This window comes from Desmodus rotundus, chromosome 1 (assembly GCF_022682495.2).
Source record: "Desmodus rotundus isolate HL8 chromosome 1, HLdesRot8A.1, whole genome shotgun sequence".
In the NCBI taxonomy this organism is placed as follows: Eukaryota; Metazoa; Chordata; class Mammalia; order Chiroptera; family Phyllostomidae; genus Desmodus; species Desmodus rotundus.
The window spans coordinates 169,760,650-169,778,148 of NC_071387.1; the positions used below are offsets into that span (position 1 = coordinate 169,760,650).

Genomic DNA, 17,499 nt, shown 5'->3' on the forward strand with positions numbered 1-17,499 from the left:
GCGTTGACTACTGGCCCAAATGTTCACTCACTAGATTTATGATTTGGGAAAATCCTTTAACTTCTCTGTCCCTAGTTTCCTCCTCTGTAATAGGATCAACTCATTGGGTTGCTGCAAAGCTTAAATAATCTTATATTTCAAGAGCCCTGAGAAAAGTGTCTGACAGTACTCAATTTGTTAGCCATTACATAATCATTATTGGTCACTTCCTAGCTCTTTTTGCTGCTTGGGTCTTTACTGAGCTCTGATACATTCATAGACAAAATTCTCATACATTGCAGAAAACTCACCATGCTTACCATTTACTTCTTAAATTTCTTAACTGTGACAAGTCATACCTAATGATCCATGGTGTCACATGACTTAGACCAAAGTTCCTTCTGAAAGACATCACTGTTAACAATATAACTTCACTTGTAGTAAAAATAAGCTAAGTAGTGAGCTAAATTTGACGGTACATCTGTGAGGCTTGAGGTTTCCAAGTGTGCTACGGCATACAACATGATCAGCAGCATTATGCCATGTTGCTGACAAGTAAATTCCTATATGGGGAATTTATTTTCAACAGGGTAACAAAGGTGTTTAGGTGATATTCTGGGTTCATTAGGTCATTGTATGTATAAAATACCACTCAGCATTTGTATAGCCTTTTATAACTTACAAAGCACTTTCGTGCACTTTAGTGGCCTGCTTCCAAGACAGTCCCAGTGATTCTTGCCTTCTGGTATTAATGAACTGTGTACTTTTCTCTCACAAACAGGCTGTTATGTGTGACCAGTAAAATATGGCAGAAGTGTAATTTCCAAGTCTAGGTTACAAAAGGCATTACTGCTTCTGCCTTGTATGCTTGGCTGATTTATTCTGGGGGAAGTCAGCCATCATGTCATGAATTCACTCAGGCAGCCTTGTGGAAAGGAACTGAGGCCTCCTGCTAACAGCCAGCATCAACTCGCCAGCCATGTCAGTCAAGCCTTCAGATAAGTGCAGCCCTGGGCAGCATTTGATTGCAACTTCTTGAGAGGCACTGACTAAGCGGAACTATCCAGCCAACCAGCACAGGAATCACAGGAATTCCTGACCCAGAGAAAACATAAGGTATTACGTGATTATTGTTTTTAGCCCTTAAGTTTTGGGGTATCTTGTTACAAAGTCAAAATACTAACTTGATCCTATCATACTATATAGTACTGGAAAGGAAAACCTAAAATTGGACCAAGTAAGTAATTTGGCTGATCTTACATATATTTAAGTGCTTAACTCGTAAGTGAAAATACAGGCTATTTACTCTAAGCCAACTTAGAATTCTTTTTGTTTTAATCCTCACTTGAGGATATGTTTATTATTTTAGAAACAAAGGGGGGAAGGGGAAAACACTCATGTAAGAAATGTTAATCAGTTGTCCCCCCACGTGCCCGGATGGGGGATCGAACCCTCAACTTACGTATGTGCCCTGACTGGGAATCAAACATGCAACCTTTTGGTGGACATGATGGCGCTCTAGCTGAGCTACTTGGGCAGGGCAACCCAGAATTCTTTTTATGACACCATCCTCCTTTGGAGTTTATCCCTTTGACAGCAATTTACACCTACATGCCTTTTTGTCATACCTATACTTAAAATTCTGCAAAAGTCGTATTTTTTCATTACTATCATAGCATTAGTAAAGGTGGCCCTCAGACAGTTCCAGTGTTAGGCTTAGGGTTTCAAACTGCAGGCCACTTTATTACCTGAACCCAGTTTCTCAAAGAAAGAAAAAACAATCACCTGGGATTTTCACTGAAATGCAAAAGCTAAGGAGAATAGTTCTAGTTTTTGTTTTTTTTTAATCCTCATCCAAAGATGTTTATTGATTTTAGAGAGGGAGGAAGGAGGGGGGAGAGAAAGAGAGAGAAACATTAATTTGTTGTTCCACTTAGTTATGCATTCATTGGTTGCTTCTTATGTGTGTCCTAACTGGAGACTGAACCTGCAACCCTGGTGTATCGGGACGATGCTCTAACCAACTAAGCTACCTGGCCAGGGCTTAAATACTTCTTTAAAGCATATTCTAGCAATCTGTAAAGGTATGGAAGAAAATTTATTTCACTTTATGAGACTGTACTTTCACAACAATATATACTATTGGCACAGGAAGACCTTTTTAAAGTTTCATAAATTACCTTAACAAGGTAAATAGTTAGGTTGATTTTATGAAGCTTTCAGACATTAAATTTGAGAAAATTAATGGTTACCAGGACTTGCATACATTATTACAATCAAAACAATAAAATAAACCAAAGAACACCACTTTCTTACTACCCCTCAAAACATAAGAAATTGCCATTTTTGGTCAAACATTTATACCTATATTGTATTCATTTTGATCTCTGATTTTATACTGACTTTTTTTCCCCCTAAAATAGGTGACAAATAATCTTTTGTGTTAACTCCCCTATCTTACTACCACAAAGTCTATATTTTACTGGCTATATTTTTACTTTGGCTATATTTTTATCATTCAGAATAGGATGTGCTTATTAAACCAGTTATACTCCAGTAACTTTGTAAATGAAAAAATATTTAGAGAATTAAGAATAAATAATGGAGCCATTATTTCACCGATACTCATCCAATTTTAGGAAAATCACTTCCAAAAAGCAGCAATTCTGCCTGATAAATTCATATCTAAACAGAAATTGAAAGAAAAATTATGGGAAATCTATGATGGTTTCCTAGACATTGTGTGCTTTTAATAGTTCAGCACTAATAATACTTAATAATAAAGAGTAAAATAATAGGCTAACATTTTAAATGTGTACTTTAATAAGTATAAAGTATATAAACAATTAGGCAAGCTTGTGGAGGAGCTGACCAAGATACATAAATTATGAGATGTTGTAAGTGTCCGTCTAAATTTTCCATATAGTTTGTTTACAGAATATTTATTAAGGTTGTTTAGTGTACAATTTCTCATTTGTCATGTTGGAAGTCCTTTATTGTAAAGACTATTCTGTTGTTTGATGACAAACAGCAGCCAGTGTCAGTGATTATTCTGGACCTCCACGCTGAAAGGGGAAAAACAAAACAGTAAGATTAGCTATTACATTCACAGAAAAAATGTTTTCATGGCCACTATACAAATTTACACTATTTTAAGCAAATGATCTTTAGTTTTTTAAAAATAATTTCAGGATTTTTCCATTGCTTGTGGGTATTCATAGAAGTGTTACAAATAATTTCAGATCTGGAAGAGACTCAAGGTTGACCTACATCAGTGGTCCTCAATTTCGTGGTCTCAGAAGTCCTTTATACTCTCAAAAATTACTGAGAACTCTAAAGCGCTTTTTTCATGTGGTTATCTCTCTTGCTTCTAAACATCATACTTCTATACATATATTTTTATTTATGAAAATGTTACTGATTATGCTATTACAGTTGTCCCATTTTCCCTCCTTCATTCCCCTACGCCCTGCATATCCCCTCCCACACACATTCCCCCCCTTTAGTTCATGTCCATGGGTCATACATGTAAGTTCTTTGGCTTCTACATTTCCCATACTATTCTTAACCTCCCCCTGTCTATTTTCTACCTACCATTTATGCTACTTATTCTCTGTATCTTTTCCCCCTCTATCCCCCTCCCACTCCCCGGCTGCTAACTATAGGGAACCTATCCCTGTGGAATGGCAAATGTAGCCCAGCCCTATTGGAAAGCCGATAGGCGCGTGTTGGCATGCAGGATGCCAAACCCACAGATCAGTTCTCCCGTGGGAAATCAGGCCTGCATTATACCTAGCCTGCTATCAGGCTTGCTCTTGCTAAAACTCCCTCACCCTGAGTTGAAGCAGCAACTGCTTACTGTGTATCTTTAAAGTAACTTCTTGAAGTCTGTGCTAATTCTCCCAAGGACTGAAGTGTAACCAGACTAATTACTCTTATTGTTCCCTTGCATTTGCAAAATTTTTTCCTTGTTAATCTGTAGGAATCAGTAAGATCCTTTCCTTTGCTATCTGTAAAAAGTAATTACCTAAAGCAAACCTGAGCATAATGAATGAGAACCTTTTTTGACGTATGCTATTAGAAAGCCAGTAAAAGCCTGTCAAGGCAAGGGTTCAGGCACTCGCCCCTTGAGGGAGTGGCCGTGCCGTCCCTTTTTCTCCACAGGACTTCGGTAATCTGTGTAAATTTGTCTCATCTCATCCACAACACCGTGAACACTGCTGGCCAGAGTCTGTATCAGATAACCCTCCATGTGATCTCCATTTCTGTGATTCTGTTACTGTTTTAGTTGTTTGCTTAGTTTGTTTTTGTTTTAGGTGTGCTTGTTAATAACTGGGAATTTGCTGTCACTTTACTGTTCATATTTTTGATCTTCTTTTTCTTAGCTAAGTTCCTTTAACTTGACCTTATCTGGGAAGCACTTTATCTGCCCTTCCATTCTAAATGAAAGCTTTGCTGGATGGAGCAATCTTGGATGTAGGCCCTTGCCTTTCATGACTTGGAATACTTCTTTGCAGCCCCTTCTTGCCTGTAAGGTCTCTTTTGAGAAATCAGCTGACAGTCTTATGGGAACCCCTTTGTAGGTAACTGTCCTTTTCTCTTGCTGCTTCTAGGATTCTCTCCTTCTGTTTCATCTTGGGTAATGTAATTATGATGTGCCTTGGTGTGTTCCTCCTTGGGTCCAGCTTCTTTGGGACTCTCTGAGCTTCCTGGACTTCCTGAAAGTCTATTTCTTTTGCCAGATTAGGGAAGTTCTCCTTCATTATTTGTTCCAGTAAGTTTTCCATTTCTTGCTCTTCCTCTTCTCCTTCTGGCACCCCTATGATTCAGATGTTGGAATATTTCAAGATGTCCTGGAGGTTCCTAAGCCTCTCCTCATTTTTTTGAATTCTTGTTTCATTCTGTTGTGGTTGAGTGTTTCTTTCTTCCTTCTGGTCCACACTGTGGATTTGAGACCCAGTTTCCTTCCCGTCACTGTTGGTTCCCTGAACATTTTTATTTATTTCACTGAGCATAGCCTTCATTTTTTCATCTAACTTGTGACCATATTCAACCAATTCTGTGAGCATCCTGATTACCAGTGTTTTGAACTGTGCATCTGATAGGTTGGCTATCTGTTCATTGCTTAGTTGTATTTTCTCTGGAGCTTTGATCTATTCTTTCATTTGGGCCATTTTTTTTTGTCTTGGCATGCACCTGTTATGTAGTAAGGGGTCCGAGAGGGAGCAATGGCACTTGCTCCACTCTCTGCCAGTTTTCAGTCACTTCCCCCACTATCCACAATCAAATTGGGCCCTTTTGGTGCTGATTCCTGGGTGGGTGGTTTTATGTGTGGTCTAGGACCCTATGGGTCTCTACAATGAGCTGTCCTGTGAGGCTGGAAGTTTCTCCTACTGCAGCAACCCCCCACAGCAGTTTGTAGTCAGAGGTTTGAGGCTTTATTTCCCTGTGTTGGAACCCTGGGTTGCACAGTCTGTCTTGCTCCCCAGTTGTTCCCATTTATCTGCCCGCGAATGTGGGACTTCCCAGTCAACAATCCGCTGCCTCGCTGGGTCTGCCAGACACGGCCATGCCTGCCCCAGTCCTCCAGCTGCCGCCGTGCCATGAGTCCTCTCTGCCTGGCTGCCTGTTTCTGCCTCTCCTACCGGTCTGGATGAATATTTCTTCTTTAATTCCTTGGTTGTTGGACTTCCATAGTTTGATTTTCTGTCAGTCCTGGTTGTTTTTTGTTTTTAAATTGTCGTTTTCCTTTTGGTTGTGTGAGGAGGCTCAGTGTGTCTACCTACGCCTCCATCTTGGCTGGAAGTCTATACATATATTCTTTCATGCACATTAATTGAGGGCTTGGACACAGTTTATTTCTCATAGTCCTGGCCTATCAGACCATCTGTGTCTTAGCTATGGACACACCGTGACAAGACAATGCGAGAGGCATGTAAATCAGGACAAGAAATTCCAACAGCCAAAAATGTTAAGGTGTTTTGCACAATATTGGGATAAAGATCAACAACATACCTGGATAAATTCGATTTCTTCTTGAGACATAGGTTTCCTTCTATATTTCTGAGGTAATGTTTTTATTATTTCTGCAGTGTCTGGTGGACCCTGATGCGTCAGCCAATCTGGTGATTTACTTCCCTTAAAATGCTGTGAAATTGAAGAAGAGTGAGATGGTAGTCCTGCTGATCTCAGAACTTCTGATACTGAAATTAAAAAAATATAATTAGAGAAATTGTTCAGATGTCTTAAAATACTATTTTGCATAATCTATTTCTGAGTAATCTAGTCATTCTTGAAATAAGTATTATAATTCTGAGAGGTAAGTTTTGGAGAGCAACTTAGTTGGGTAGCTATATAAAATTTCATAAAGGCCGTTACTGGTGTGGCTCAGTTGGTTGGGCGTCCTCCTGCAAAGCTAAAGGTCACCGATTCGAATACCAATAAGGGTACATGGCTGGGTTATAGGTTGGTTTCCTGGTCATATAGAAGGTACCCATTGATATTTCTCTCCCTCCCTAACCGTCTCCCTAAAAATAAATATATAAAATCTTAAAAAATATATTTTATAAAGTTCTTAAACAAATACTGAGGGTATTTGTAAACAAGTTTGTAAAGTGAAATTTCTAGGTAGTGGAGTTCAGCCCACAGGGATAACCTAAGTTACTTAAGTTTTGTCATACGGTGGCGTTCACAGGTAGTGAGATATCTTACAATGGGGAATGAGAATTCTGCCAAATATAAATGAGATTTGTTTTCTCAATACATTTTTTTAAATTAAAGATTTTATTTATTTATTTTTTAGAGAGAGGGAAAGGGAAGGAGGGAAAGAAACAATGTGGGGCTGCCTCTCTCATACCCCCCACTGGGGACCTGGCCTGCCACCCAGGCATGTGCCCCAACTGGGAATCGAACCAGTCACCCTCTGTTCAGAGGCAGGCACTCAATCCACTGAACCACACCAACCAGGGCTGTTTTCTCAATACCTTTATACTTACTTATCAACTATATCTTACTTCTTCAAGAGTTACAATAAGTTAAAAATATCTGTATAAAATATGTTAAAATTTTCCCTGAATTAAGGATCAAATATCTTATAATGAAGATGGAGCAGAGGATCTCGTAAAAAAGGAGGGGTCAGAGAAAAACAGGACTTGTTCAGAATCTTCAGTTACTTTCTAGGCAATGACTGCTAAGGTCTACAGCAATCTAAGAAATATTAACTGATTGAATAAATAGATAAATGAGTAAATGAAAAAAAGGGTATCTGGCAGAGAAATATAGAAATGGTTATTATTCCTCACAATATCTGCAAATGTAAGTATGGGAGATTATTCTAAAAGATAGAAGGAAAGAAAGGTAGAACAAAAATTCCCCTATATAAACTCAGTATCATTAAAAATTCAGAGGTATCTATTGTTGAGTCATTTCCTTTTTAAATGGAGGTAATCAGTTAATTTTTAACTGCATGCAACCTAAGGTACCATTTTCATCTAAGCTACAAAGTCTACCTGATTTTACAATGAAAAATATTGCCTACGATAGGAAATTCATATATAAATATATATATGTACACTTAAAAAAACATCTAAAGTACAACTTACCATTGGGTTTAGGATGGTCTCTTCTGTTAGGGAACCTTATTAATGGAGTATGTGGCTTGACTACCTAAAGGAAAAATAAAATGCATAAAAAAAGATGAAACACTAAAATAAGGTCATTAGCTATATATACACAAGATAATCTACTGAACCACACAGATCTTCATTAAAATAAAATAACTTAGTATTTGACATCAATTTTAAATTTTACTACTTTACTCCTCCTCAAACTGGAAAGCTGGCCTATGAATTATTAACTTGTTTATCTTACTTGCAAGTCATAATAACTGTGTACTTTATACATTATTCATTTCACTGTACTACCAACTGACCTCAAAGACAACACTAAGAAAAAGATGACATCGATTTTATGTTGTGTGACTTATACATTGTGCTGTTAATTGGTAGCCATTGAAGTTTCCTGACTTGAGTCCAGTGTTGTTTCCCTATTGTTAATATGTAGCAGTTAAGAATAGGATAAAAAGTATACTGAAAATTAGGTAATTAAAAAAATATATTTTCTGACTACAGAAGTATTATGTGTTCTGTGTGAAAAATTTGGAAAAAAATGCAGAAAAGGACAAAGAAGAAACACTATCTATGATCCCCAAACCCAAATTAAATAGGTTTAAACATCTGATAGCCCTTTTAAGGCTTGTTCCTGTACCCATAGAATACATACTTTTCCTTGCCTAATTCACCATGCCATTTCAATCCCCATTCAATCTAGAGTTTATATCCTCTACCAGGAAATGTCTCCCCAATCCCACCCATTTGCATGCTTCCCCTTACACCAGATTCAGCAGATTGCTTATCTTTTAAAACTGCTCAAATATCACTGCTCTTTAAGAAACATCCCGATTCCAAAATCTGATTCTCCTCCTTTGTGTTTCCACAGTATCCTGAACACCTTAAGAATACTGTGTAGCAGACAGATAAATGAGCCAATGATTTTTTACAGGACACTAAGCTCCTACAAAGGCAGTCAGAGAATTATGCACTTCTGCAGCAGTGCCTGGTATACAGTAAATGCTCAGAAAACATCTGCCAAGTGAGTGAATAGGCTATTTGTATGGTAAGACTAAGTATATAAGTCTGTGAGTATGTATACACACAATACATACATATGCATGTACACTGGAAAGAATCCATTTCAACATTGTTTTTGTACACTTAAAACTATGATGTAATATGCCCTTATCGATGAAATTGCCACACTATTTAGGCTTCCCCTTTTTTAACAGAAAAATTTTAAAAATACATAAAAGTAGAGTTAGTAGTAAAATAAACCCTGATAAACGCATTACACAACTTCAACAGTAATATAGTCAATCTTATTTTATCTACCTTTCCCCTATGAGGGGAAAAAAATTGATAATTTGGACTGTACTAGTAAAGAAAAAAAAAGCCTTTTTCCCCAAAATTTAATAAACCAACTAAGTAAAAAAATTTTGCAACAGGCCAAAGGTTAATAGCTATACTGTAGAATTTGAAAACATAGAAAAATGGGTAGGATATCCTCCAGAGGTAAAGAAATGAAAATAGTTCTTTAACCATATGAAAAGATGGTCAGCCTCACATATAAGAGAATTGAAATGCATGGAGATTAATATTTTTCATCGATTCGATTTTACTAGATTTTAATGTACAAATTGGTAACAGAATCTGTTGGGAAGGCTGTAGGGAGGGAAGCAGGCACTCACTCGTTGCTATAGGAAGGCAAAATAGAATAACCTCTGCGAGGGGAAAATAAGCCTAGAAGCTACAGTTCATTCAACGTCCTCTTACCAGCACTCTACTTCCTTGCTGGAGGCTTATTTTCACCTGTAAATCTCAATCCCTGTATTAATCCAACCACCCATCTTCTTCCCCTGTGCCTCCTGCAGCCAAATGATTTCCTAAATGACAAACTCACCTTTCTGCTCTTACATCAGCCCAAACACATCAAATATATACTGCTTGGCATTCAGCAGGCACGTAATAACTGTAACTTACTCTTCTAAAATTGTTTCTGAATATCCTGTAGTCCAGACAAATTTCTGTACTTAATGTTGACACCATGCTTTGTGAATTCCCATGAATTTGTGCCAGAGTGTCGAAATACTACCCTTTCTCCAAGGTATGCGTCTACAGCCAAATTGTAAGCTCTACAGAGATACCACGTCTGTTTTGCTGGCACTGTAGTCCCCAGCACTGAACATAGTCTTGGAACAGAAGTACTTAATGTAATTTGCTAACATAATATGTAATTATTTCATGTTAGCACATTCTGCTTTGTATTATTAATATCTTGGTCAAAGTCATTGCAGCTCTGTTAGGAGACAGACCATTCCTTATCGTATACCTCACAGTACCTTCCTTTTTTTTTCAAGTATCAGTAGTTAGTTCTTTATTATTACTGTGTACTATTCCATTTTAACAGATCTGCCACAATTTGTTTATCCTGCTAATGGACATTTGGATTGTTTCTGGTTTGGCCGTTATTATGGATAAAGTGGCTATGAACACTTTTATACGAGTCTTTAGAATATGCATTCATTTCTCTTGGGTGTAAACTATGAATAGAATTGCTGGGTCAAAGGGAAGGTATGTTGAACTACTAGAGACTGACAAAACAGTTTCTCAAAGTGGCTGTACCATTTTATGCTCCTACTAGCAACAAATGAGGATTTCAGGTGCTTCCCATTATCATCACTTGGTACTGTCAGTTATTTTAATTTCAATCATTAAGTGGGTGTAGCAGAACTTTCGGGTTTTCATTTATTTTCCTGGCAAGTAATGATATTGAGCATCTTTTCACGGGCTTATTGCTCATTTGGATATCTTTGTGCAGTATCATTTTTGTAATCCATTTTTAAATTGGGCTATATACTACGGATACCAGTTCTTTGTTAGATGTTCAACTTATTCTCACAGAATCTTTAATTAATACTCAAATACCCAGTGAATGTATAAGTGAGAATCATTCATTGCAATGAGACCAAGCCTAGGATCTAGGATTTTATTTTAGACTGACACAACTTAGAAAAGGTCTTTTAAAGATATACTTGTGCAAAGGGGAATGCACTTCTCGTATCAAAATTAGTAATACAATAATACACTCTCAAGAGTTGAAAAAGATCTTTTAAACCAACCACAAAAGTGGAAGTTGTGTTCCTTTATATCCAATTTTACCTCTCCTATTTAATTAAGTTCGAGACCACAGCTGGAGAAGCACTACAAAAGCTATTAGGAGTTATTAACTAATGAGTGGATTAACTAAATTCCTCTAACTGCCAATCTAAATTTAGGGGGGCGGAAAGCTCGGGAGGCCAAAACTAAAACATACATCACAGTTAATCTTAAATCTTTTTTTTCCCCTTTTTAATTCCCTCCCATCTGGCCTGTAACCAGACACTTGAATTGGTGGGGCGAGGGTGCAGCCAGTTCTCCGGCCATTCCCAAGTCCTTGAAGGGACACACTGGGTCAATGCAGAGTTTGCTTGCTTTCTCTCACCGCTACCGCCTCTCTGCTGATTGGTTGATCAGGTTATAGTAGACGGGACATCACAGACTATACTAGACGCCGATTGGCCAGAATAAAGCCTGGGCAGCCTAGCTGCAGACACCTAGGGGAGCAAAGGAGGTCCTCGCGGAGGACAGTCTGGAGACCCCACAAAGCAGCTATGTGCCTACCTGCTAAGTTGCGACACGCCCGCGGCCTGGCTCGAACCCTCAGCTCCGGTCATCGGCTTACTACCCGACCTAACGGGCTCAAGGTCCAATTCTCACACAACCCCACGCGGCGCCGCTGGCCCTGTACTCAGAGCTGCGGGCGCCGCGCAGTCTCCGCCACCGCCTTTCCTCCCCAGCGCTTTAGCTATAGTCAGCACCATCCCTACCGCCCTTGGTGCGGAAAGGCGACCGAATCTCTTTACCTGAACGACCCTGCTAGCAGACGCCATCTTACTGCCCATCATGACCCCCGAGAAGGGGTAGCTTCCGGGGCGATAGCGAGCCGCAGCGGTTACTGGAGTCTTGGGCAGCTGGGGGCGGGCTCTGCCTGTGACGTCACGGAGGAGGGGCAAGCGGGCAGGATCCTCCAATGTGACGTTAGCACCACCCTTCTTTGCGTGACCCCGCCCCCTCTCGCCTGGATCCCATGTGTTTCCCATTGTTTCCTTTTGTAGATGAAGTTTTGAGATGTTGGGTTTATTTTGCTTGTTAGCCATGAGTGATCTAGGACCTTTTCCTCTCCAAAAAAACCCGTTTCTCATTTCAGTATAGTCCAAATTTAATCTGAAAGCAAATACAATCTCTTGCGGTCTCCTAAGACAAACGATTTCGTTAAAACTTGGGAGTTAATGGCAAACTCAGGACGAGTAGTCAATTCTGGGTTTATACAAAGCCATTTCGTATGCCCTTGGTTATTGGCTTTGCTTAATTTGGTCTTCTGTTTCTGTTTTTTTCCACTATTTGTCTTGATACTAAACTGCTGCCTGCATCAAATTTGAGAGAATGCAAAAGTGCAAGTTTTTCTTTTTGAAATATAAGCCATCTATTGTATATCATCCCCCAAAGTGATATTAAATTCTATGGTAAAAGTTAGTGTTGACATTGTTATAATTTTTAATACACAGTATACACAACATGTTATTCAACATAACTTTGTGGCTAATGTAGCCTTAAGCCATTGTTATCATTTAAAGTGACAAATTTGTTTTGATCTAGGTGATTTCTAGAAATGTAAGTTGCCCTGGCCCGGTGTCAGTTGGTTAGAGCATCATCCCAATGTTGCAGTTCAATCTCCAGGCAAGGCACAGACATGAAGCAACCAATGAATGCATAAAATGCAACAACAAATCCATGTTTCTCTCTCTCTCTCTCACCCCCCCTCTCTTTCTCTGTAAAATCAATAAAAAAATTAAAAACGAACAAAAAAAAAAGTTACGGAGCCCAAATGTGGGCCCTTCTGATTCAATAAGTCTGTGGAGGAGGCCAGAAATCTATATATTTTTAAATTTTATTTACTTATTTTTAGAGGGAGGGGAAGGGAAGGAGAAAGAGAGGGAGAGAGACATCAATGTGTGGTTGTCTCTCGAGTGCCCCCTACTGGGGGCCTGACCTGTCCTGCAACCCAGGCATGTGCTCTGCTCAGGAATCAAACCAGTGACCCAGCACTCAATCCACTGAGCCACACAAGCCAGGGCCAGAAATCTATTTTTTAAAAAGCTTTCAAAGCTTGTTTTAGCAGCACATATTCTAAAATCAGATTGATAAAGTGATTAGATGTGCAAAGGACATTTTTATTTTTATTTTTAAAATAACTCATTTTATTGGTCAATGCTCTGTTGGTCAAGGCATTGTTCTGATACACCAAGATGATAGGTTCATTCCCCTGTCAGGACACCTCCAAGAAGCAGCCAATGAATGTATGAATGAGTAGAACAGCAAAGTGATATTTCTCTCTCTCTCTCTGTCTGAAATCAATAAATTAAAAAGAAAACTTTTTTAAAAAGCTGAAGCTGAGCCAATACCTAAATTCTACCTTCTCTTCCTGTTGCTCAGTTTCAATTAGCCTCCTGACTGTCATCAGATCATTTGATTACTCACCCCATTCACATCCTTATTTTTTATGTAATCTCAAGGCTATTATTTAGCTATTTTCTTTTTTAAAATTTTCTTTAAAAATATTTGTATTTATTTTCAGAGAGAGGAGAAGGGAGGGTGAAAGAGAGGGAGGGAAACATCATTTGGCTGCTCCCTGTTCGCCCCCAAATGGAGACCCAGCCCACAACCCAGGCATGTGCACTGACAGGGATTGGAACCTACAACCTTCTGGCTTGCAGGCTGGAAATCCATTGAGCCACACCAGCCAGGGCTATTTGGCTATTTTCATGCACCTGGAACACATCATCTGATTCTACCTCTTGTATTTTGTCTTCTTAAAGTCCCTATCTTACCTAGCCTTTGACTCCTTCCTTGTTCCATGTGCCCTGTTGCTGACACTGGCTGTAGAGCTGTTCGGCAGTACTCAGCATGCATCACAGCCTCCTGATGTGATGCAATATCAAGTACCCAGTACAACTTGTAGATTTTTTTGATGAAAAAATATGAAACTACATTTTATAAAACATATCTGTCAACTGTAACAGAATTAAAAAAAAAACCAAAGTAGTTAGTCTGACTGATGGGGCTCAGTTGGTTGTGCATTGTTCTGCAAAGCAAAGCGTCACTGGTCCAACTCCCTGTCAGGGCACAAGCCTTGGTTGTGGGCCTGGTCCCGGGTTGGGGTGTGTTTGAGAGGCAACCAAGTGATGTTTCTCCCCCTCTTTTTCTTCCTTCCTTCCCACCTCCCCCCAAAAATGAATAAACAAAATCTAAAACAAAAAGCAGTTAGATCTAACTTCTAGTTTACAGGAAATCAGAGGTGGAACAAGGTACATAAACTTATAGACAAATCGGAACAGAGAACTTCCTACAGGACAAGTGTTACTTCAAGCCAGTTTTACTGTAAGAAAAGTGGGGTGGAGGGGCTTTCTCATCTCTGTTAGAGCCCTTCAGTTCAACCCAGCTATGCTATTGTGAAGTAGCCATAGCTACTATGTAAATGTATGGGTGTGGCTTTGTTCCAATAAAATTTTATTTGTAAAAACAGGCAACTGGTAAGCCATAGTTTGCTGACTCTGATATTGATGAAATGAGCAACCAAAGCAACCATCATTACCACCACCACTTTTGAGAAAGATATATTTACAAAAGCACCATTAGCTTGAATTAAAAAAAAATATACAATCTTAATTTTTTCCATTACTATTTAGTCCCCTTATGCCCCCCTCCCTAGCTTGAATTTTAAGACTGAGATATAAAATATCTTTGGGTCCCCAAATGAGAAAGCTGCTCAGAAGGGCATACTCTCTAATACCCTCTTTGGATATGGCCAAGGTAATGGTAGGGGAGAACCTCCCAAAGGGCAGAACAAAGAACCATGGATGAAGAACTGCTTTCAGAGAGCAAAGAGCCAAATCCAAAAGTGTTCCCTAGTCCCAGGAAGGGGCACTTCCTATAACTTACCAAGTTATAGTTCAGAATTGCTACAGACCTTGTCCACTATTGTCTGCAGCAATATAACTTGTCTTCTCAGTTCCTAGGTCCCCAGATCAAGAGCCACATCTGGATGTGATGTGGACTATTGAGATTCTCAACTTTGAACTGTTATTGCATGCTATTGTTAGGTTATCTTCTTTGGGAGGTGTCTTTTACACACAGAAGAGAGGTTAATATTTAAGACCAAGATGCAGACTGGGAAACTGTAGTCTTTTCAACAAATACCCAATTTCTATCCACCACTCTAGAACCCAGAATGCACCTGCTGTTGAAGAATTATCCTTTCCTGCCCCACTGATATTGGGTTGGTCAATGAAACGTGGGTGGAAATAATGTACCCCTCTTCCAAACACAAACTTTAAGTGTGCTTGTGTATGGAATTTGACTTGGCCTCATAAGCCATGACAACATGTTGCAGATAGTGGCTGCTCCTTCAAGCCTGGGTCCTAGAATGATCAGCCAACCCATGAATAAAACACAGATATAACTGTTTGTTATAATCCACTGAGATTTGAGGTTGTTATCCAGCAGGATTTCAGGCAAAGCTGACTAACACAGTTTCTCAAGAGTTGGACTTTAAGAGGGAACATACAGGTGCCGCGGTCCAGCCGCAGCAGAGTCCAGGGCGTCCCGAAGGTGCTATGAGGCGTCGGCGCGTGGAGATCAGAGGCAGGTGAAGCACTGATTCGTTTATTGCAAGTACAAGTGGATTTTTATATTTTCTTTTTTGGCATAGATTAACATTTGCAAGTGTATAGCATGATCAGTTAAGCAGAAAAATCAATACAAAGGTAACCAGGAAAAGTATGAAAGTTTCCATGGATTTAAGTATATTAAACAAGGATTGTTTTGACCAAAGTTTCCATAGATTCAGTTATAGTGAACAAAGATTATTTTAACTAGGAGAGTTATAAATCAGACGATTAGACATTTTCAGAAATTGTTCATAGGGCAAAAGTATACAGTAGATTGAGCAGAGGCAATAAGGCTTTTGTGATATCTAACTTAGCTATCTATCTTTTCTGTCTAAAATGTTTCTCTGTGTACTATAAACTCTAGCTTCATAGTAACTGTTTCTGTATACCTAATAGCTAACCAGCTTTTCTTATTTCTATGGCTGTCTAATTGATATATATTCTTATTTAAGGTAAAGGAGGGGCTGTTACTCTAATGACTTTTAGACATTCAGGGGCTTGTTGACTAGAAACGTAATGGCCTGATTATATCCTGTTTGTGTCAGCTGCTGGTCAATTCTAAGAGTGGTGATCATTACCAGGAGATTCCAGATGATTAAAGCAGTAAAAATACAGATTCCAAGAAAGAGAAAGAACACACAAATCCCAAGTAATGCCACGTCCTCCAGGCCAGGATATGCTTCCTTGAAGACATATCCCCCATGTCTGGACCTTGTCAAACAACATGGTTGACCGTACTGGAACTGGATGTGGCACACAGGATAATAGAGTCCCAGAAAAATGCAAAAAGTTTTTCATATGATACTGATAATCTGTTAAGTTGGGATTCACTAACATAGTATGCATCTGTGATTTATTTAATGCTGTATTTTTGGATCAGAAAGGCATTTTACAGAATGATTTTCTAGAAGAAAAATATGACTAGTTTTATAATTTATGTAGAGAATTTCCAAGAATTCACTGTACAAAAAGAATAAAATTAAAAATGAATTATGATTTATCAGAACAAATGAAAACTATAAATCTTCCAAAGAAAAGCAGTTAGCATACAAATTTAGGCATGTCTTGGTAATTTTATTATTGATCTAAAGAGCATATTTCAAATGCTATTACCAACTGTAGTGCATCTTTTCAAGTTGTTCAAAGTCTTTTTTAAAATATATTTTATTGATTATGCTATTACAGTTGTCCCATTTTCCCTCCTTTATTCCCCTCTGTTCTGCACACCCCCTCCCACTCACATTCCCCCCTTTAGTTCACATCCATGGGTCGTACATGTAAGTTCTTTGGCTCCTACACTATACTATTCCTATACTATTCTTAACTTCCCCTATTTTCTACCTACCATTTATGCTACTATTCTCTGTACCTTTTCCCCCTCTTCTACCCGCCTACTCCCCCACTGATAACTCTCCATTTCTGTGATTCTGTTACTGTTTTAGTTGTTTGCCTAGTTTGTTTGTTTTTCTTAGGTTGGGTTTTTAATAGCTGTGAGTTTGTTGTCATTTTACTGTTCATATTTTTGATTGTCTTTTTCTTAGATAAGTCCCTTTAACATTTCATACAATAAGGGCTTGGTGATGATGAACTCCTTTAACTTGACCTTATCTGGGAAGCACTTTATCTGCCCTTCCATTCTAAATGAAAGCTTTGCTGGATAGAGTAATCTTGGATGTAGGCCCTTGCCTTTCATGACTTGGAATACTTCTTTGCAGCTCCTTCTTGCCTGTAAGGTCTCTTTTGAGGAATCAGGTGACAGTCTAATGGGAACTCCTTTGTAGGTAACTATCTCCTTCTCTCTTGCTGTTTTCAAGATTCTTTCCTTATCTTTAATCTTGGCTAATGTAATTATGACGTGCCTTGGTGTGTTTCTCCTTGGGTCCAACTTCTTTGGGACTCTCTGAGCTTCCTGGACTTCCTGGAAGTCTATTTCTTTTGCCAGATTAGGGAAATTCTCCTTCATTATTTGTTCCAGTAAGTTTTCCATTTCTTGCTCTTCCTCTTCTCCTTCTGGCACCCCTATGATTCAGATGTTGGAATGTTTCAAGATGTCCTGGAGGTTCCTAAGCCTCTCATTTTTTTGAATTCTTGTTTCTTCATTCTGTTCTCGTTGAGTGTTTCTTTCTTCCTTCTGGTCCACA

The 17,499-nt window shown here is 38.8% G+C and overlaps 1 protein-coding gene across 1 annotated transcript; it reads right to left on the minus strand.

Annotated features, from left to right (window-relative positions):
- Window positions 1-2,779: 2,779 nt before the first annotated feature.
- Window positions 2,780-11,611, minus strand: KGD4 (alpha-ketoglutarate dehydrogenase subunit 4). Its single transcript, XM_024578527.3, has 4 exons — window positions 11,495-11,611; window positions 7,581-7,644; window positions 5,995-6,182; window positions 2,780-3,044 (listed from the first exon to the last, which is right to left on the minus strand). The coding sequence occupies exons 1-4, from the start codon at window positions 11,534-11,536 to the stop codon at window positions 3,027-3,029; spliced, it is 312 nt and encodes a 103-aa protein (XP_024434295.2). The 5' UTR covers window positions 11,537-11,611; the 3' UTR covers window positions 2,780-3,026.
- Between the last annotated feature and the right edge of the window lie 5,888 nt (window positions 11,612-17,499).

Coding starts and splice junctions, on each gene's coding strand:
- KGD4 (XM_024578527.3), bottom strand. CDS start 11,536: ATGATGGGCAGTAAGATGGCGTCTGCTAGCAGGGTCGTTCAG. Junction 7,645..11,494: donor CTGCTAGCAGGGTCGTTCAG/GTAAAGAGATTC, acceptor TTTTTCCTTTAG/GTAGTCAAGCCACATACTCC. Junction 6,183..7,580: donor AGACCATCCTAAACCCAATG/GTAAGTTGTACT, acceptor TTTTAATTTCAG/TATCAGAAGTTCTGAGATCA.